Source organism: Phalacrocorax aristotelis, chromosome 1 (genome assembly GCF_949628215.1).
Source record: "Phalacrocorax aristotelis chromosome 1, bGulAri2.1, whole genome shotgun sequence".
Taxonomy (NCBI): domain Eukaryota; kingdom Metazoa; phylum Chordata; class Aves; order Suliformes; family Phalacrocoracidae; genus Phalacrocorax; species Phalacrocorax aristotelis.
Genome location: NC_134276.1, coordinates 151186545 through 151208376, shown reverse-complemented (window position 1 = coordinate 151208376; position 21832 = coordinate 151186545). Strand labels below are relative to the sequence as shown.

The window sequence follows — 21832 nt, the reverse complement described above, 5'->3', positions numbered from 1 at the left end:
CCTCACACTATGAGCCTGTGACTTTAAGTTAAACTTCTTTCAGAGACGTTTCTACCTTACCACCCATTACCAACATCATAAAGTTCTCTACATAGCAGGGATACCTTTTAGGACCACCCTCTGAAACTGTTGAGTCTTTGGTACACAAATAGAAGTCCTTCACTCCTATTAGAATAAGTCATAAAATAAAAAGGACGATGGCTTTTTGGCGCATTGTCTGAATTGTGTGCTATTTTCCATGTTTGCAACGTTATCCTAGGCCTTTTAGTAAGTATGTTCTAAGGGCTAGTTCTGGTACCAAATGTGTTTTGTGACCCACTGAAAAAACTCAATGTTGGATTTTTCTTCTTAATTCAGTTCCAAGTCCACTGGACCTAATCTGTGGCTTTTGAATTACAGTTGCTGTACCTGAACTTAAAAATGAGTACTAGATGATGTTTTCCTATCAGAATGGTAGCTGATTAAAGCAGAGAATGCAACTAATATTTTTTTAAAAAATATATTTTCCATACTGAAAATAGAAGACACTTTTAGTATTGTGTGACTGGCATTTCTAAATTTATAGCACTGAAATCTGTCTAGGCATGTCTGTATTTTTTTTGAAAGCCATTTCCAAGCTGAAGTCCCAAGAAAATAAAGGGTCATTCAGCTAGCTTAAGATGTTCACCACTGCATATTCTTGGACAATAAAGGTGCATCCCTGCTCCTAAGTGTGAGATTAAAGAATTGTGCATGATAGATTAAACTGCTCCTACCTTTATGGTCTTGTGCAAGAATAAAACCTGAAAAGTTAGTGCCCGATTCACTTATCCAATCAGACTTTACTGTCATTTCAGAGGAACTTCCATCCTCATACTGTGTGTTTCTAAACAAGGCTCTTTACACTGTCACATGCACCTATATCCCAATTGTTTGCCAACTGTACACTAAGGAACTGTGTCCTGCCTTGCAGTTGCAAAATTTCCTGTTCCAGAGCTTGAATAACAACCTCTATTCATTAGATTGCTGCAGTTACAGTAGGTGCTGTGATTAACTAATCTACTTTCGAGCTAAAACCATGTGTGTAGCTAGTCATAAAGGCTCCAGATTCTTAGGAGTTTTGAAAGAGGTTGATATTGTTATTTACCTGGAGGTGCTGAAGTACAGTGGACTTTCACGTCTAAAGTAAAACCTTAAAATGCCATGTGTGCTGGGCTAGATAGATAATTAGTCAATGGGGTAGCCATAAGGCATGGTATATATTCAGCAGTAGTGCATAGTGTAATTTGCATTTCAATATTATCAAAAATACAGTGATTTTTACATTGTTATAACCTTTTACTTGAGAGTGCTGGAAAGGATTGCAGCCGGCAATTTCTAGAAAGAGTTATGACTAGTTCTTGTTCAAACTGAACAGTGTGGAAACAAAGCAACAGAACTGGAGTCTACTCTATTGGTCTTAAATTAGCTCTGACTGGATGGTTTTGGAAATACATGGAGTTGTAAGGCTTTTAATGCTGTAAACTCTCTGGGTTTAATAAGTAAAAACACAATATTGAGACTGGCGAAGAAGCTGGTTAAACAGGCAGTGTCAGTGTTCTGCGGTTCCTGGGCTTGGAGATCAGTTGAAGAATACAGATGTTGGAGATGGGGGGCCAGCAGTGATGGCTAGTCAAATGAGGAGTCAGTTGTGTTCTTTCCACCAAAGATTCTCTCATGCAAATGACTAGAAGCTTCTTTTAAGCAACCTCACAAGCTTTAAGAATAAGCAGTTGCTGTGGCTGTGTTGATCAAAGTACAAATATACCTTGTGTGTAGCAATTTTAATAATGTATCTTGGGGAATTGTTTTACTGTTGTGGCTGGCTGCTTGTTTTTTATTAATACCTCAAAATTGTTTGAGAGTAGGTGGTAAATTGAGGAGGAAGAGAGTTTCTAAATTGTCATCAGTGAGGTTGCAGCAAGAAGGCCTGTATAAATACTACAGTGCCTCTGTTGTCTTTATAAAGTATTTGTGAAATCTGGGCATACATGGTTATCTGTTGCAAGTCATGAAGATGACTGGTCTGGAGAAGTTTAAGAATCATGGGACTTAATTGCTTATACACCTGCATCACAGAGGGTAAGGACAGAAGACTGGTCAAGCTATTTTAGTGACATAGAGCTCTCTAAGACCCGAGATATGAATTTTGGTCTGGATGGTTGTAGATCAATCAAGTTCAGAAGGTATTGGGTACCAAATGTGCAGTCACTGATCAGAACTGAAGAAAACTAGGCCTGTCCTAGTCTAGTTAGTGCCTCATAAGCTAATTCTTGCTCGCTGGAAGCTTTCATCTGTTCCTACTGCTTGTATTGCAGTAATGCTGTTTACTCTGTTAGGATACTGATCTGGTGCAGAGCTTATTCTGCAGGATTTAGTGATTTAATTCTTGGCAGAATTATCAATTGTCCAGAATTAATTGCTATGAAAATACTGAAATCAGAGAAGCTAAACTTTAACTTCTGTTGAATGTGTTGCATGGTTTTGCATTTTTTCCCTTGCAGTCTCAACTACTTAAGCTTGCTTTTTAACAAGACAATAAAATCCATCTTCTGCAGGCAATCCATATCTCTTTTCAACTGAGTAAATCTTAGGCTGAAGTCTTCCTTTTCACAATAGGTATTCAGTTGGACTGGGATGAGAATTATGAAATAGTTACAGGTGTACCTGATATGTGTGAAATAAGGAAAGAACTAAGTCAGTAAGATTGTTTCTAGAACAGACAACAGGATTAAGGTAACAGACTAAAGACAGAAAAGGTGGTGAAATAGTTAAACCTGTAGGTTCTGAGTGCTGGGTAAGTAACTAATAGCAGGTGGTGAAATTCAGATGATCATGGGGTAAAACAATTTAAATGCCATATATACCATTGCCTTGGGGCTTCTTTGAGACTGTGGGGAAGGAGGTAGGATCATTGGCTTGTTTTCCACTGGAATCATATGTTCTGTCTAAATTCCTGGAATTAATGGTTTGTGGCAGCCTGGGACTGGCTCAAACTAGAATGGTAACAACCTAGTGAAAAGAAAATGTAGAGACTGTAATTGCTTTGTTTGTGTGATTTGACTTTGCTGATTCTATTAGCCTCTGGACTGCAATGTTAGAACATTCAGTTTGAGAAGATTAATCAGTTATGGTAGAATTCCTTTCAAGCTCTGCAGTTACAGGACCTTTGAAAAGAGCCAAGCAAGAATTGTGGTTAGACTGGGACAGGTAGGCTGTGCGCTTGTTAAAAGCTGAAACATTTAATGTTCTCTGCAGGTCATACAATGTACCCTAGCAAAGCGTAGCCTTAATTAGATGTGTAAAATGTTAGATTTTTTTTTTATTCCAGTGAAGTAGATTTGCTTTGACTGCAAACTCTGTTTGGTTTGAGTGCAACTGCAGCAACAAAAAAATTTACAAGCAATGCCAAGCAAAATTCGAATGTGCTTCATTCACAATGCAAATAAACACTTAAAATGGAGATGCTAATCAACAGTTACTTAATTTTTTTTTTTGTGGGGGCCTATAAAATGTCTAGTGAAGCAGTTGGAAGGCCATTCAACATAGCAGGATCTCTAATGATCTCTTTCCCCTTGATGTCTTTAAAGTTTCACAGCAGCTGATGGAGAAGATTTCTAAAATGACCAGTAAAGGATCAAAAGGTGTTGCTTTTGCAGCATTGATGTTGCATAGTATAACGAACACTGGGATAATTGTGGTGTACCTGAGGAACTAAGTACGCTATTTTAGGGTGAAGAGTGATCTCAATAATGTGAAATTTAATTTTATCACAGTTTATCATCACTAGTTTGACAAAATCCATTTGCTCACTTCACACTTCAAAATGGTGTATGTGAACTTCCTTAGCATTGTTCCTTATGTCCTTCCAAAAAAAAAAACAAACCCAAAAGCCCTGAAGCTGTGAACAACTCATTTTATTAGTGAACAAGTTTTACAATGGATGTTTGAAACTAGATACTAGAGAGAAAGTCAGACTTCAAGTTTAGGTTTGGAGTCTAGCAAGAGGTTTTAGAAAATATATCTATATGGATTATTTGTGCACATGAGGCATAAAACAAGCAACAGCACAGCTTTCTAACTTTGTCCAAAGTTCGAAAATCACCTTCAAATCATTTTTCCCTTACACTAAGCGCTCAGTAAAAGGAAGGCAGATGATGTTGTCAATGGTAGCAGAATGTGATTGTCAGGAGGGAGAGAGGTGGAATATCTTGTTATTATCTTAGTGCTGTCTTGTGTTCTGTTAGGATTAAATTGAAGTTAGTCAGCTGTTACCATACTTCTGTAGCTCTGTGGAAAGAAAAGGCAAAACAGCACCTGCCTTCATCCCCCCAGTACAAAACTAGTGCCAGGAACCTTGGGTCAGAACAACACACTGGACCAACCCATTCACCTCTGTTTAAAAGTGTACTTCTGTGCTGGGGGAATACTCACGTGCACCCTTAAACTGTGGCAGAAAACTTGGGTGGAGAATAGGCAGAGCAGCCAAGCAGGGAGGCGGGGACGTGCAGGAAGTAAAGGATCTCTGCGCTGCCTCCTCTTCTTCCTACTTACAGCTAGCTGGGCAGGCAGAAAAGGGCACACTTGCCTCTTGCTTATATTGATTTTTTCTATTTGGTATTTGAGTGGCAAAAGCAGATATTACGCTCAGATCTCTGCAGCCTCATGTACTGGCCTTGGAAAAGTACAAGAGGTTTCAAACAGAAAACAATGCTCCCTTCTAACTTTGATGTCTGCTTTCCTTCTGCTGTGCGTTAAGTCCACAGCCTAGTAGATTTCCATCGGAAACTAGCACCTAATTTGTTGGTGTGTGCATCTCTTTTCCTGATGGATTTTACAAAAAGAGAGATCTGTCCCATATTTGTAATTGTTAATTCCCACTGTTGCTGCTCTCACAAGGATTGTGCTAAAGAGGTAAGAAAGGATTTCAGCTCTATAGAAGTGTGTGTAGGCACAAGAAAGGATTTTGGGGGTGAATCAATTCTTGACAAATCTGCTGAACTGCTTTACGTTTGCTTAGCTTGGGTCTTCAGCTTTTAAACTTGACTGTACTTTTTTCCCCTGTAATTTTTAAAATATAGATTAAAATCCTTAACAGCAAGGCTGGGATGCTTATTGCTTCTGCTATTTTCCACCTGTGGCGTTATTCCAAATCTAACTATTTTTTAAAATTCAGGATTGCTAAGGGTATGTAACACTTCCTCTGTCCTCATTTTAGAAGTTTTACAGCATTGATTATACCTTCTCTTATGAATTAAATGATATTTTCAGTATCTCTTGCATTAGTGTGTCGACGGTTTAGCATCTTGTTCTAATCTGGTGATCTAACTAATGCAAAATACTATGTGTTTCTAGGCAAAAATTGTGAAGAGGAGTTCTGGGTAGCTTAAAAACATTACTATTTGGTATTTAAAGTATCTTGTTTAAGACTACCTAACTTGTCTTTAATGGATCAAATAACCATATAAATGTGGATGTTAAATTTCGGAACACACTTTTTTCACCTGATTAAAATCTGATAAGATCACAAACTGTACCACATCTAAGATAAGTGAAATGTCATGCTTAACATGAAGACTGTAAGATAAGTATTTAGTTTTGCATCAGTTACACTTTGTGCTACCTACATAGACGCCTATATTGTAAAGGTGTTTGGTGGGTTTTCAGTTGGCACTTCTTTCAAAAGAAGCTGTTCTGCCCTTGTTAGTAGAGCTAGTGCAACAGTGTAGGGAACCAGACTGGGGATTTTCATCTCACTGGAGACTACTGCAGGCTTTTTCTGGTTTGTTTCAAGTCTGATAAAAACCGATCTGGTTCGTTTTGCAGCTGTGTAAATGTGTGTGCTGGCAAAAGGGTGGAAAGGACATGTGTGATGGAAATGGGAGATGGTGGACAGGAGACTATTGCTTCCAGCAGCACTGCTGGTTCATGCTGGTTTAGATGGTAGCTTGAGAAAACATTGATTTTCATGTGTACCTGTCATACCTATCTACCTGTCTTTTTTCCTCTGCAAGAGCTCTTCCACCTATTTCTTTAGCAAACTCAGAAGAAATGCTAGTGGGATTTGGGTGTTTAGTTCTTATGAAACTGCCGCTGGGGAATAAAACTAGTAGATTAAAAGGTTTGGCTTTTTCTGTGATTCTTCTAAGGAGTTCGGGGGCCAGGAGAGGCATATAAGAACATGACCATTTTGCAGTGTGGTGAAAACAAGGGAATATTGAATGGCTTAGTATGTGCTTGAGTGCCTTTGGGCTCAGAAACTGATGAACATATGCTTGACCGCACAGCTAATGCGCTCTTAAGGACACATCAAGGTTATGTGAATCGCGGGGCCTGGCCTCCCTTTGGTTTCTCTGTGATGGAGGATTAAGGTGTAAAGGCAGCTCTGGGTAGAAAAGGTTTCACTGACTTATTTTTATCATTCTTGGTATTCTCTGTCTTCTTATATAAAGTAGTTTGATGCTTTCTTTAGTGCTTGGAGAAGGAGAAATAGTGTTTTTAAAAGCTGATGGTACTTAAGAGGCCTGAACCTCAGTGTAAGGGGTGCTTGGCCAGCACTGTAGGCAACCCTTCTCGTGGACTGTGGAACAAAAGGAGAAATAAGTAGCTACTTGAAAGCAGAATCCTCTGATTTTTAGGCCTGAGGGTGAGGTTCTCCCGGACTTCCCGAGGAGCGGCTAGGAACATAGAAGCTATGCTGGAAGAGGCTGGCGGGAGCTTTTCTTTGTAACTGAACTCTTGGTTTGGAATTCACAAAACTGGGTATTGTAAAATGGCCCTCAGGGAAGAGCCTGAAAATTTTGGGCAGGTATTTCTTTCAGGATAGAGAAACACAGGATAGCAGACTGAATCACTGGTTTTAAAATGTGTTCTTAGCTTTACCTTTTCAGGCTTAGTGCAAGAAACAGAGCACACGGTAAAATAGTTAACAAGAAAACTCTTGTTCTGGTTTTGTGTTAGTATTTTGCTGTACCAGTTGTCTTACTCAGATTTTAGTTTTTTTTGAAATGCGATTGTCACAGATCTGACACCTTCCTTCTGCTGCCACTGTGTGAATGAACATCATGTGAGCTGCTGCTACCCAGGGCTCGAGCTATTTAGGAGATGTAGGTGTGTTAAACTTTTGCAAATTTAGGTACCAATATATACAGTAAGCAGTTGAAGAATTCTTGCATAGATTATATATGTGTATATAGGAGACTGTTTAATTACGTATAGAAACATCTATCTCTACATACATGAACCTGAATTCCTGGGCCCATTTTAAGCTTGGTCATAATTAAAGCTGGGTGCCTTTGACTAGTCTGCTGTATGAGCAGACACATGCAAACAGGTACTTGATGCCAGTAGTAAACACTAGACCTAGTTTTATGTATCCCTATAGAGCATAGGGCTCTGTGATGTCCTAATAGGAAGCTGGAGGCTTATGATATGAAATGGTTACAGTATTAAACTTACCTGTCCAAACTTTGGTCTGGTCTCTTATCAGCTGAGGCATTGATCTCCAAAAGTCTCAATGTTCAGTGAAGCTTTTAAAAGCATTGAGTTAATGTTCACTTACAGACTGTGTTTTGGGGCTTATTCTAGTCACAATATACTCTTTAGTTCTGTGAATTTCAATTGCTAAAATTTCATAAGAGCAAATTTTAGAGCAAAGAAATGGATAACCAGACTGCTGTTGTAACAGGACGTTTTTATCAAGTGAAACTGTCTTTCTATAGTGGTGGGGTTTTTTGTTTCTTTTAAAAAGTCCAGGTACAACACCTTTGTAAAATGTGACAAATAGCACTGTTGTCCATTGAAAAACTGGACTCTTGTGCTTCTCCAGTCTTGTGTTTGCATCTGTTAAAGTTGGTGTTGACTCTGCCCTCTCCTGGAAGAGTGTGGTAGAGAATATTTAAAGTAGTGAATTTATGAAGTCAATACACTGCCATGTCTGGCCAAGGGGGAAAAAGTATCGAAAGGTAGATGGAAATTATTATTGTATTAAGTCTCCATGTTCAGTTAAAAAAAGGTCTGTAGTTGCAAAGATTCTGGTTCAGAGACTCAAACCTTGCCATTTCAAGACTTGTTTCCTGCTGACAATAGAGGAAGGGGGAACGATCATGTCTTGATGTCCCAGTTTGGTGGGAAGCAGTATCATATAGGATATTGGAAGAAGTACTTTCTGAGTAGGACACGAATGATGTTTGTACTACTACATTTATTTCTGTATTTCAGACTCTATGGTTTCTACTTTTTTCTGTAGTTGTTATTTACCAGTGGCACGTGGTCAGAGGTATCAAGTGTATGATTCAGGATTGTTCAGCTTGAAAACATGGGCTCTTCACATGACAGAAATTGAACAGGGTGTCTTCATCCTCTCTCATTCTGCTGTCTTAAATACAGAGTTTGAAGCTAAAGGCTGAATCAAGTAAAACTGAGTGCCAAATTTTGCAGTGTGGACAATTGCCCCCAAAATAGAGCTTCTGGCTGTAATTAAGTGATGAAGTTTGGCACTCTGCCTGCAATGTTTTTCAAAATTCCCAGATGCTCAAATCTTACGGCCTATTTGCTTTTATGATTTGAGTAGCTGATCATACTTAGATTTTTGTTTTGCTTTCCCCCAATGGCTTTAGCATGTATTGGAGAAAGGATGACTGTGTGTTGTTGAAGAGATTTTTGTAAAGGTCTGTATTGCTAAGCTCATTTTCCTGAACTCACAACAGCAGTGATGCAGGAGTGTGGTTTGAATACAGTAGGTTGTCTGGATAGAGCTAATTTACAGGAAAGCCCTTTTTTTTTTTAAAGAAATTAATTTTTCTTGTGTGTGTGTTTTTAACATTGGACAAGTTATTTAATGATCCAGTTGGATCATTCTGGGCTAAGGTTTTTTGTGTAAAATCATTCTGTGTCTAAATTGCTTCATAATGTTGGAAATGTTATGGGAAGCAGCAGAATCCTTTGAAACTGTTAAATTAATCATGTGGTTTCATGCATTAGTGTGACATAGGAAACTTTTCCTTCCATTCTCAGTCCAGTCTGTGTACTTGCCTCTAACCAGTGAAACTTCCTTGGAAACTAAATGGTTCTCCTGTCATAACTGAGAACCTAACTGCCAAAGCCTTCTGTTACAGAGTGTAGCTGAGAAAAAGAGGGGGGAGGGGAAATGTTTGCAAAAAATCACTAAAAGCAAATGAATAGTATGATTGGGATCAGATTTCTCTGATTTGCACTAGTGGGGAATTCAGGCCAGTTATTGAGTATAAAATAGTTGGTCTGTGAATGCAACCAAAACTTAAGCTTAAATCCAGTTTTTCTGTTACTTGTATGTTCCAGGGTGTCAAGCCAGCCAGCTTCGATAAAGTAGCAATCCCTGAAGTGAAGGAGATTATTGAGGGATGCATTCGGCAAAACAAAGGTGAAAGGTAAGTACTTTCTTCTCAGGTAGAGGTATTACTTGCTGTCTGAGTCTTCTATCTGTGATTATACCAGATCCAGTTAGTTCCTGGGGTCTTCTGTGTTCTGATGGAAGTTGGGAAGCCAGTACTGCTTCTGCAGCTTCTCTTCTTTGGTAGATTCTTATTCTAGTTTAGAGAATTAACAGTGTCAGAAAAAGTGCAAATGCTATAGTAACCATCCATGTCAGCTTATTTAGAAATTCTACTGCTTTTATTAAAATTTTGACCTAGTCAGCAAAATAGTGGAGGACAATTCTTCTGGGTTACCAGGTACTTGGATTGTTTGGTTGGTTTGTTATTCTGTAATCCTTTGTTTTGCCCTGTCCCTTTTGATTTTGTTGGCATTTTATGGCTGATTATTTTGAGGGCTTTTTCTATTTTTTTAAATTCTTGCTGCTTATTTTAATGCAAATTTTGTGCAAGATGACTTCTGCTTGAAGTGATTAACTTACAACATTACAAGAAATCCATAAATGCTCTGATGGCTTATTAGTGGGGTTTTGTTTTCTGCTTTTACCTAGTTGTTGCTTACTGAATGTCTGATTTAAGAATCCTTCAGCCTTTGGACCCTCTAGCCTCCCGCTATTCTGTTCGGAGTTTCAGTTCATGGATGTTTATTCATCCCCTTCTATTAACTCTTGAAGTTTTACATCTGATGGCATTGTTGTGTATTTTTAATTTCTTAGTTTTAAATGACTTTGTTTTTCCCTGTTTTAAGTTAATTTTGTGGCTGCACGTGACTTATTTCTTACCACTTAGCTTAAGCAGTTAACTTTTAGGCTTCTATTGTTAATGATGTGCCGATATCAACATAGATGTTTTTTGTACCTTCAGGACAAAGCTTCTAGTTGTGCCAAACAGAATGCAAGTTGAAGTGGTTCAAAACACTGTAAAATATGAAAGGAATCATGTGGTGCTTATCTAATGCTGAATTTGCTAGATGAGGCTTTTGTTAAGATCTTGAAATAGAGTGAAATACATACTTGAATTACTGTACTGGTTTGGGGACTAAGGGTTGTGAGTTGGATCTTAACGTTCAGTAAAACCAAACTGTTTCTTTGTGGTTTCCTTGTTTTAGTTAATAGATACCCTGTTCAGTTGACTTAAATCTGTTGGTACTTCTGCTGACTAGTGCGTGGTATATATAGAATTTTTTTTTTGCATCTAACATCGTTGCATTTTGTTTATCCATCATGCTTTTAAATAGAAATTTCAATGATGGGTTGTCAAATAATTAATGGGAGAAGTGCGAATGTAGAGAACGAATTTGGGGGATCATCAGGCAAGGATATGCCTTAATATTTTGAGAACTTAACTGCGTGTGCTGTCTACGTTCTTTCCCCATATGCTAGATATGCTATTAAGGACCTCTTGAATCATGCTTTCTTCCAAGAAGAGACTGGAGTACGGGTAGAACTAGCAGAGGAAGATGATGGAGAGAAAATTGCCATTAAACTCTGGCTGCGAATTGAAGACATCAAAAAACTCAAGGGCAAATATAAAGATAATGAGGCAATAGAGTTCTCCTTTGATTTGGAGAGAGATGTCCCAGAGGATGTAGCACAGGAAATGGTAAGTGTTGGTGGTCTTGCAAAACATCAGAAGTACTGGCATTCTCTGACAGTGAAATGTCAGCCTCTGCATTTGCTGTTGTTACAGTCTAAAAACAAAGCAGCTTCAGAAGTTTGTGAATGAGAAGTTAGTGCCAGAGAGCAGTAGCTTATATTGTAGCACTACAACAGTGGCTGTCTATGGCCGTCTGAATTCTGTGAATATATCCTCCTTCAGGTGGAATCTGGCTATGTCTGTGAAGGGGATCACAAGACAATGGCGAAAGCTATCAAGGACAGGGTATCTTTGATTAAGCGAAAGCGAGAGCAGCGTCAGTTGGTGCGAGAAGAACAGGAGAAGAAGCTTCAGGAAGAAGGTAGTCAGAAGCAGCAGCTGGAGCAGCAGCAACCATCGAGTGCTTCCCATGCAGGGTCAAAGCATCCCCTATCTGTCACTGGTACTACTCCTGTCCCCACTACTTCAGCATCGGTTTCTACACAAGTGGAGCCTGAAGAACCAGAAGCTGATCAACACCAACAACTGCAATTCCAGCAACCCAGTATATCTGTTCTTTGTAAGTGTGTCAGTTGCTTTATTTAGGAACTCTTGCACTTACACAGTTCCCCCACTTAGAGTCTTAAATTTTTTGGGGGTATAGCAGTAAATATCTTAAGATGTTGCTGTCTGCCATTGCTGTCTGCTGAAGAACATTAATTCACTAGAAAGCACAGCAAAATAAGATGCATTCCTGTGCCTTAGCTGAGCACAAGTCACAGTCCAGTGCCTTAGCCCAAAATCATTTTCCTTTGTTTCAACTTAATACACTAAAAGAACTGAGGCACCTGAAGCATGAACACATGTCCTAGTTTTTGCTGCCCTCCTATAGGGACAGTATATTCTGGCCCTGCAGAAGGCTGTACACTCTTGCACCAGTACAGCTAGAGTTATTAGAAACACTTATTTGAATCCTTGTTAACTTATGCTTAAGGTGGAAATGAGATTAATATGTAAGCAGTTCAGCTCGTAATTTGCGTTCTGAAAAAAGGTTTCATTTTCTGTTTTACATACTCTACATGAAAAGGTGTATTAACACTCCTCTAACTTTTCCTCTTATGCCATCCCAACGTTTGAATCAGTGTTTGAATAATGATGGTAGATGAGAACTTCCATATTAGAATGGTGAAGTTAGAAAGCAAATAACTATCTGCTGTTTAGTTAATAGGAATTTTAAGTTCTCCATTATGCCCACATCAGGTGCATCTGTCAGCCAGCACAATAGACATGTTTTATATATCTGTGTAAAATTTAATATATAAAACTTAAACCTTGATAGATCATTCATAACAATGTGAATTTAATGGAATTTAAGTTTTTTATTTCTAGCCTAGCCTTCTGTAGGAAGCATGGTTTACTATTAAGTATCTTCCCAAAGAACGCCTGAAATTACGGATTTCTTTTCATATGTTAGGGGAAGGCATGTTGGTGAGGAATTATTGTATTGAAGAAAAATATTTGGTTTTAACCAGCTAAAATATTACAAGAGGTAAAATGCTGTTAAGATCCATGTGACATGGCACAAACATCAATCTACTATTTGATTGATTATAATATCTTTCAAGTTGTGAATCCAGACTGCAGTTCTTGAAATGCAGATTTTTATCTTTAACTTCTGCAGCTGATGGGACAGTTGACAGTGGCCAGGGGTCATCTGTTTATACCGAATCATGTGTGAGCAGTCAACAGACTGTGTCGTATGGTTCCCAGCACGACCAGTCAGTCTCAACAGCTGCAGTCCAGGGATATGCAGCTTCAGTTGGCCAAGTGCAGTCGCAGCAACACGGAGGATATCAGCCACCTGCAGCGGTAAGCCAGAACTTACAGTATTGCAAACGCATGGAGTTGTTTGATTTTGTATGTCTCTTGAAAGGTGAGGGGAAGGTCTGCCAGGCAATCTTCCATGTATGTTTTGTTTTGCATGCGTTACAAATTCTGCATGGGAGTAGTAAAGGGACTGTTTTTGCAAGGTGACCGAGTCTAGGGGGTGGGTGGAAATGCAAGGGCGTATTTGTCTTTAAAGCTTCTGTTTAATCTTGAGTGCCCTTAAGCAGAATGATAGCTTAGGTTTCTTATGGATGGCAGTAATGTCCTCAGAACAAGACTATCTTATGAAAGTAAGCATTTAATCTCACTTGGGAAGGTGGTGTGTGTATGGGTATATGATGTTACCAGGGGTTAAGCTGTTGGTTTGATTTGAAGAAGGGATTAGAAAAATTTGAGTTACTGTATTAGTATGAAGTTGCTGTGTGTATTCTGTGAGGCTTTGATTACAGATTCTGAAGGTAAGATTTTTTTAACTGTTATAGAATGGTGCATGTGAGAACTCCAGACTGAAAAGACCCCACACCCTTGTTCCCAATTTTATTTTTAGCTTGTGTTGATTTGCTCATCAGTTGCCATGCGTATTCCTTTTCCCTGGAAAGTCTGCACTGGGCACAAATACTCTTCCTACTATGTTCATTTGTGTTGCCCTTTTATTTTGGTATGGTTTTTTTTCCCTTGGTATGTTTTTAGATCCAAGTATGAGAGTATGCAGAAATCTATTCTAACTCTGGAGTAGAACTTCTGCTACTGTGATATTGTCGTCAGTGGTTCCCTTGTTGCTTGTTTTTTACACAAATAAAAATAAAAATCTAGGCCTGAGGCAGAAATATTATAACGTAGTAATATCATAAAGGAGATGTGGTGACACTTAAGACTGAGGGTTCTCACTTTTTTTGGTACCTGTGGCTGTAGGCTTTATTACAGAATCACTGGTGTTACTAGCTTTTTGGAAGATATGCTCATTTCACATACTAGCAAAGCATCTCTATATTTTTCAAAGGCACTTAACCTGAAGCTTGTGGTACTGCTAGTCCTTGATCAAATCAATTTTTAATCCCTCTAAGCTCTTGTTCTGGGTAAGCCATATTTTGGTATGTGGGCATGTATTGGACCAGAAGCCATTTCACTGCCTTGGGATGGCTAGCTTCCAGGTTGAAAAACTATAATCTTCTGAGAGGGGGTGGGAGAACAAGCATATGACAGAGGTATAGTCAACTTAGTTCTGCTTAGCTCACTGATAAGATGCACTTGTGCTCTGTGGTAATGACAGTGGTACCAGGAGGTTGACAAAATGGAGTAGAACGCTAAAGGAACTACTAACAGTTTGTTGAGAAGACATAATTTCAAGTCAAAACTATATTGACAACTGAAGAAATGGCCTTAAAAAGAAATAGAATGCAGTTCAATCAGGACAAGAACAAGGTTCATGTTTAAACGAGAATGATCAGCTACCCAAGTACGGGATAGGCTACAATTGACTAGCAGCAATTCTGCCAAAAAAACCCCAAAAGGTCAGGGATTACATTGGACCACAAGCTGGACATGGTCAAAAACATCATGCTGTTGTGAAAAAGGCAAACATCATGTAATATGAAGTAGTTCTTCTGCTCTTAGCTATTGGTAAGTCTATCCTGGGCCCCCTGCTTAAGTGTATTTGAGGGTGAATTGGGAGAGAAGTCAGAAGAGAGTGACAGAAAAGCCCCACAAGAAATACATAAAACACGGTTTATGTGGGAAGACTGAAAGAATTAAGCTGAGCCTCTGAAAGATGAGCTTGAGGAGAGAGAAAGCTGTAAAGGCTGCTGTAAAATAGGAGGCTAACCAGATCAGTATTGTTGTCAGATAAAATAAGAAATTATAAGCCTAAATTGGAGCATGGAATTATTGTTTAAGAAGGCTTTTTCTAACCAACAAGAACTTTTAAGTACTGCAGTTTCCATAACTGGAGATGTTTCTGAACAGGTTAGGTAAATTAGGGTCAAGAATGACATATATAACTTGTCCTGCCTTGGAACAGGTGAAGATTATTGGTAAAGTAATTATTGAATCCTTTGAGTTCCCTTATGCCTCTCCCAGATTTTTGAGCAGTCTAGCAAGATTTCTCACATCAGAAGTCTTTAAAATCAGATCTCCACTGGATATCTTGAGCTTTTTTCCCCTGGAGGTATGGATTTTTTCAGTTACATTAAGAAATTGCCGATTACATTCATAAGAGGCATATACCATTAGAGAAAGAAAACCTGCAGTTGAAGACTACCTCTTTCTATTCACTTAAAATACAACAAAGCGCACCACATCAAAAAAGCAATAACAAAAAACCACCCACCCCCAAGCAATCAAAAAACCCAAACCAACCAACCAAAAAAAACCCCCACAAACCCAAAAAACCACAACCCCAAGAAAACCCCAACCAAACAACCCAAACCCCCTAATCTGGTTCTTCAATTTGGTTGGATTTTGACCTATAGCCTTCTGGACTGTGGCAAGATGACAAAATCCTCATGATTTTATTGGCCTAGTGTCTGGAAAATGCTTGTCTAAGACTTAATTTTACTGAATTTTTCCACACATCAAACCAACTTCTTTCCACAAATCACATTGTAGGATGTGTAATGTTTTAAAATTTTATGGTAGTGTGTTAGCTAATAAAGAGCCAGCTGCATACAGTTAGCCCACTTAATTCAGGCAGGGAGGTGCCCAAGCAGAGAGACTGGTAAGGTGATATGTATAAACACGCATCCACTCACTAAACCAAGAATGAATGTTTGAAAGGTCATCGGTATCTGTTTAGGTTTCTCAGACTGCCAGATGCTGGGAGTACACACACTACAGGCTGCATCAGTGCCCTCAGAGAAACTATTCCTTCCTGTCTGCTCTGCCTTCCACATGCTTCTTGTAAGGGTGCTAGGGAACTTTCTGTACTGCTCAGTGACCTAAGGCAAACTTGAGTACTCAGAGGTACACATCGCCTGTTCCCAGTGTGTGTTGGCATTCATTCAGCATTTCTCATATCTTCTTGCACACATAGTAGTCAGTATTGGGTGCCTCACTGTGTGTCTGCATTTCTTTTCTACCTCATTATAGTTTTTGCTGGTTTTGTTTTTCATTTTTTTTTGAAGTGTTCAATCCTTAACTTTTGTTTTCCTCCTTTAGCCTCAACGTGGTCGTAGCATGTCAGTTTGTGTCCCCCACCTTCCTGCTCTTCCCTCTATGTCCTGCATCCCTCTCAGTGCTCCTTGCACCCCACCACCAGCGCTGTCTGCACCTCTTTCTCCTTTCTACCTTCGGACTGTCCCTGAAGAAACCTTTGCAGAAAAGCTTTCTAAAGCCCTGGAAAGTGTTCTGCCCATGCACTCTGCCTCTCCACGCAAGCATCGACGCTGCAGCCTGCCCTCCCTCTCTGTCAGTCCTGTATGTGTTACCATTTGCCTCCTGGCACAGTAAGATAAGTTATCATTAAATACATCCTGGACTTCAGGCATTTTTAAAATGAGAAAATGAAGAGCTGATTCCTTATTCCTTATACTGTGCTGCTGGAATGTTGATTATTTTTTTGTGAAGCAGTACACTTAAGCATTATCAAACAGTGGCTGACCATTTGTTTTCTGTATTTTAAGATAGCATAAATGTGAAATACCCAGCTGTATCACAGAAGGTAAAGGGAAGACTGGGTCTTATCCCCTTAAGTCAGGAGACCAGCTTTTTATTTTCCAACTTCTAAGCAAGCATTGGATGTTAATTAAGCCCTGCACAAACCCCCACCTTTTAAAGCTTGGTTGCTGGGGCTGTTTATTGTAAAAGCTTTGGCTAGCTGTTGTAGCGATACTAGAAATTCAGAATATGAATACTTTTGAGGACTTTTCTGTACATTTTAATAAAAAATGCCACTTTGGCTGCTGCTTGATGGGAAGAAGCCATTGTTTCATGTTCCTCAGAAGGTTAGATGCAAGATGGCTTGCAGAACAGGAGGTAGTCTTTTCCGTTTTGGGCTTTGATTTACATTAAATAAATGGTGAGGAAACACTTCCCTAACTGAAGGATGTGGAGCTAGTTTCCAGCACATAGGAAGAGTTCTTCAACCTGTAGGACCTTCTTGTTGATCAATATGGAAATTTGCTGCTGCTTTTCCAGAAAAAAGGGCCTGGGGAGAAACAGAACAATGTGGAAACAATAACTTGCAAAAGTCATAAATGGCATCTGTCTTCAAGACAGTATATTTGTTACTGACTCTTGCAGTTTGTTGTCCCTTTCCGTTGTGTCTCAGCATACTGTAGGCAGAGATGAAAAAATGTAGAATTACGAAGTTGCTTGGTATTCGAAGATAGAACTTACTTTAGTGAGAACTTACCTAGAAATCTTAAATAAGATGAACCTCATCTGAAGTAGCACATCAGATGAAGTGGAATTTCCTGCAGACTCTGGTGTTACTAAACCTGTGAATGTTTTATTGTCCAGGCAAGAGTTAGGTTTGTTTCAGAAGTGCTGAAGAGAGAAGTTAGGAGTGCTAATTTCTGATGTGAAAAGGTATGATCAAAAGCCATCAAAGGGATCAAAAGAGATGATCCAATTGGGCAGAATTGAAAGGCTCTGCAGTTCTATAATTTTTCTTTCATTTGTGGGCTGGAAGAGTTCAGTTTTTGTGTTGTAAAAGGTTTCTCTTTAGCTCTCTGGATTGCATACAGAACACACCCCTGACAGAAAAGTAGTGCTGTGGGTTTAGTGTTGGATAATATTAAGATGTAATGCCATTTTATCTTGTAAATGCAAACAGAGGCTCTGCATTGTTGCTGCTGTCAAATTCTGAATTTCCATATTCCCCATATGGCATAACCTCAGGGGTTTGATTGGCTTTCAAGCACTGATCACAATGGATAGTCCGTGACAATAAATCTCATTCCATTGTCAGGAGCAAAACTGGTTTATGTATGTGAATTATTGGAATTGGACTGGAAAAGCAGTTCTAACACAAGCAAATGTTTCCATTTGTAGCTATGCCTGCCATGGATGTATTTAATGGATATTTACAACTCACCTAAATTTCCTAAGTATTGTATGTTTTTGACCATGAATTGACTAGTCATTCTATAAAGTTACTTCACAGAACTGCCTAGTGAACTGTGCATGTTGATGTGCTTTCACTTTTAATGTATGAATTACTTGTCTTGTTCATGTCAATACAGCCTCAGCATCCGCGTGGGGGAACACCAACGTTCCCAGATTCACAGATATTTTTCCCAACCGTTCATGAACGGCCGGTGTCTTTCTCGCCACCACCTGTCTGCCCGCCGAAGGTGGCAGTTGCTCAGCGGCGCAAGAGCACTTCATTTTTGGAAGCCCAAACTTGCCACTTCCAGCCATTGCTGAAGACTGGCCAGAGTTTAGTTCCACCTGGTGGTAGCCCCACCAATTGGACACCAGAGGCGTTCGTTATGCTGGGCACAGCAGCTCAGAGAGTCGCTGGAGAGCCTCTGCATGTGCAAGTTAATCCTTTGTTTGAGCCAGCTCCTCTACACAGTGACTATAGATCTGGACCAACACCTCCTGAGGATGCTCACTACAGAATGCATCCAGAAGCTGTATATTTGGTGGGCATGCACTATCCAACACAGGTATCGGAGCAGTATGATCAAGTAGCTTATAACTCTCATGCAACTGAACAACATTTGAAGCAGGTCTCTGAGTCAAACCATGGGCAAGGTGGTCCTCCACAAAGCTCTGTGTTCGACTTTCAGTCGGGGCAAGCATACCTGGCAAGACATGTTCAGAACCTGAGGCTGGATTCTGGGATGGGTCCCCTTTCTCCATTATCCAGTGTTTCAGCTCCTTTGAGTGCAGATCCTGCTCAGATGACATTCCACCAGGTATTTGTTCCACACTCTGCCCCGGCTGTGCTCTCTCACAGTGGTGATGGCAGAGCGAGCTGTGTCTTTGAGTTCCATGTGCACACACCGACTTCTGCTCCAGCAGAAGGGGCAGTGTTACCCCAGCGGGCCTACAGGAGTCGCCGGGGCTCTATGGAGACCAGTCAAGAGGAATCCACTCAAGGCATAGGGTCGCATGGTCGGCTTCAGCCTGTGACAGAGGAGCAGTGTAACTATCTCGGTCCTGAGTTAGCAGGTCCCAGAGGGGCCTCTGCCAGGCGGAGCTGGCCGGAAGGAAGCCCAGAATACTCCAGTGATTCCTCACAGCTGACTTCCTCTGACACTGGCGACTTCCAGTCTCCTCCCCCTACAGGGGGGTCATCTTCTGCTTTTGGTTCAGACTTCTCATTTCCCATTGTTCAGCTGCCTCAGAAGGTATTGCAAGAGTCGCAGCTCTTCATCTGCTTCCCCCAGGGAGCCTCGACTCAGCAGGCCTTGTCCACCTCGCTTTCATCAGGACCACCTGCACTCTATCCTCAGGTTACAGGAGCAAACCCTTCCAGAATTTCTCTACTTTTTATAAGTCATACCTTGTGCTTTAAAGGGGAGCCTTGTTCTTAGACTTGCTCCATGTGGTTCTAAGTATTAGCATTCATGGGGGTGTCTGTCCACCAAGTCAGTAGTATGCTAGGATCTCTCTACCTTACCAGGTTGCAATGAAATAATGAAGCATCAGCAGCCACTTGGTCTGTGGTCAGCTTCATCTGAAATATTGGTAGGGCTTTTGTGTTAAGGGCAACAAACGGTCCGTGTTCCTACTGGAACTAGTTGTTCTTTTGGCAAGGAGAGCTGGAGTACCGAATTGGCTTTTAAACAATGGGTCTAATGAAACATATGTTCTCCACAGTTTGAATCAGCAGTGATAGTAAAACTTGCTTTGTATTTTTGTTTCTGCTCCTTAGCCATTTAATGAGAGTGTGTTATTTGAAGTTGAACTTTCGTATGAATAATGTTTTGTCCCAAGATGCAAGAGATTTTTCTAGGCTTGGGTGAAGAGAGTGGTAAGAGAGGAATGGTAGGACCTATGTATGTGTACACAGATTTGGAAATATACTTGCAGGTTCATTAAAGACACTAGAGCTGAGTAGTAAATTAGTGGCATGAACAACTGTTGCTAAGAGGGATTGGTTCCTTATAAGCCTAAAATATGGTGTCCTTCTAAAAAAGAAAAATTTGAGGCCTGAAACTTAGTTTGGAGGTACATGTTTTATCAGCATATATGGTATTTGCACTTGGAATAGTCAGTAACATGTTTGTACAATGTGAGGTGTCTCTATATACATTGTGCCTGCGCTCATAGTCTGAAACTTTTCATAAGTTAATTTTTTGTGAAAAGAGAGGATGTACTTTAAGTAGACTTCTCTCTTACTCCTTCTGTTCTTGGAATTAGGGGCTCTCTGACAGTTCAGTTATTGGAGTATTAGCAACTTTGAGATTTGTGTGAAGGAACTGGAGGAGAATCTTGTTGCTTTTTCTGGTAAGATCAAGAACTAAGTGTTTAAGGCTTTCTGTATGGGATAATAAAGCTGTTCTATTAAAGCTGAAACAGCTTACATTACTGGTCTAATAGACAGTAATTTCTATGCTGTAGGAGAATTGTGAAGATGCTACGCAAGAAGCTTGAAAAATCACTCGGGGTTTGTTTTTCCGTAAACCACCTTTGTTAAACTTCAGGAGGTGACTTCTGATGGATGTAAAATACATCTGGAAAAACAATAAGGGATCCCAGTTATTTTACAGACTACAAGTTGTGGGATCTTTTATCTAATTCATTAAAAGATCAGAATTTGAAGCGCAAACTTGACTCAGCGTGAACAGATGTTACCGCAGTGGGATAAAGCACATGTTTAGATCCTAGCCAATAAGGGCCTCAAGCTTCTAAAACGGCAAAGCACAAAATGGTTCTTTTCATTGGCAGTCTACTTTCCCCAAATTTTCTATAATTAAACTATGTAATTTTAATAAATTTACTCCTAATAAGTTTCTACAAGCTGAGTGATCACAGCATTAAGGAATTTTAGTAGACATTTCTATGATACACCTGCACCGTATGTTTCTTACAAAGGCAGTTAACCAAAGTAGTGCATGCTCAGGGAACTCATCCTGGAGGTCTTTGTCTAGTCATTTCCCAGGATCTGATAAAGAAATATAATAGTCACAAAAATAATAATGGAAATCCTGGTATCTGATCAAAAATGTCAGCCACAAAAATAAGAATGAAAATCCATTCCATTTACCTCTACATCTTCCACATTCATTTGTATGCCACTCATGCATTTTTTCTCATTGCTTATTCATTCAAAGATTCTGTCTTAGCTAGAATGTGGACCCCAGATTCTTCGATATCCAGTTTTTGGTAGCATTTGAATGGTAGTGAGTCCGGAAATTATTTCTAGCTTGTATTTTGGCATGCCTCTCACAGGGAACTCATGACATGTATGTGTACTGAGGACTTTGTTTTTGGCCTAGAATTCTGTATATCTGATTTTTTTAACAAATAGCTTTATTTCCTTCTAGCCTCCTATCTCCCCACCTACCTGTGTTTAGAACACATGTAAAGGTGAAACTTAATGCCTGCATTTCCAGTTATCATACCAAGGTGTCCTGCTTTTAAAGCATCATCAGTGGAAGAAGCAGATGGTAGGCTGGCCTGCCTCATGTTGAGGGGCATGTGGGTTGCAAAGACTTTCTGTATTGGTTATTTTGGAAGACTTAAAATGGAATTCAGTACTTTTCCAGATTGGTCTGCTTTCTGCTGGTTGTCGTAGTGGAATTTGGCCAAAAGGACTGATTGGCCAAAAGGACAGCTAGAAACCTATTCCAAGCAGATCATTCCAGGCAGAAATTATTTTAACTGCCTGCTGCAGAAACCATAGGGCTTTTAAAGCTGATTCTGTCTGTTTTTTTTTTCCCTTCTCTAGACACAAGTGCAAGGTCAGTCAGCCTCAAGCAGTGCGTCAGTGCCATCCCAGCCTACGCAGCACACTCAGCAGGTAAGATCAGTCACTAAACCCAGGACTA

General features: G+C 39.8%; 1 protein-coding gene across 6 annotated transcripts in view; it reads left to right on the top strand.

Annotated features, from left to right (window-relative positions):
* WNK1 (WNK lysine deficient protein kinase 1) overlaps window positions 1-21832 on the top strand; it is a 106324-nt gene that overhangs the window by 49559 nt on the left and 34933 nt on the right. For 5 of the 6 annotated variants that reach the window (XM_075115885.1, XM_075115858.1, XM_075115850.1 and 2 more), the window contains exons 5-10: window positions 9337-9425; window positions 10811-11030; window positions 11247-11583; window positions 12685-12872; window positions 18071-18499; window positions 21733-21804. In XM_075115885.1, coding sequence (XP_074971986.1) covers window positions 9337-9425; window positions 10811-11030; window positions 11247-11583; window positions 12685-12872; window positions 18071-18499; window positions 21733-21804 — 1335 coding nt within the window. The remainder of the gene's footprint in view (window positions 1-9336; window positions 9426-10810; window positions 11031-11246; window positions 11584-12684; window positions 12873-18070; window positions 18500-21732; window positions 21805-21832) is intronic. The other variant, XM_075115875.1, reaches the window with a different exon arrangement.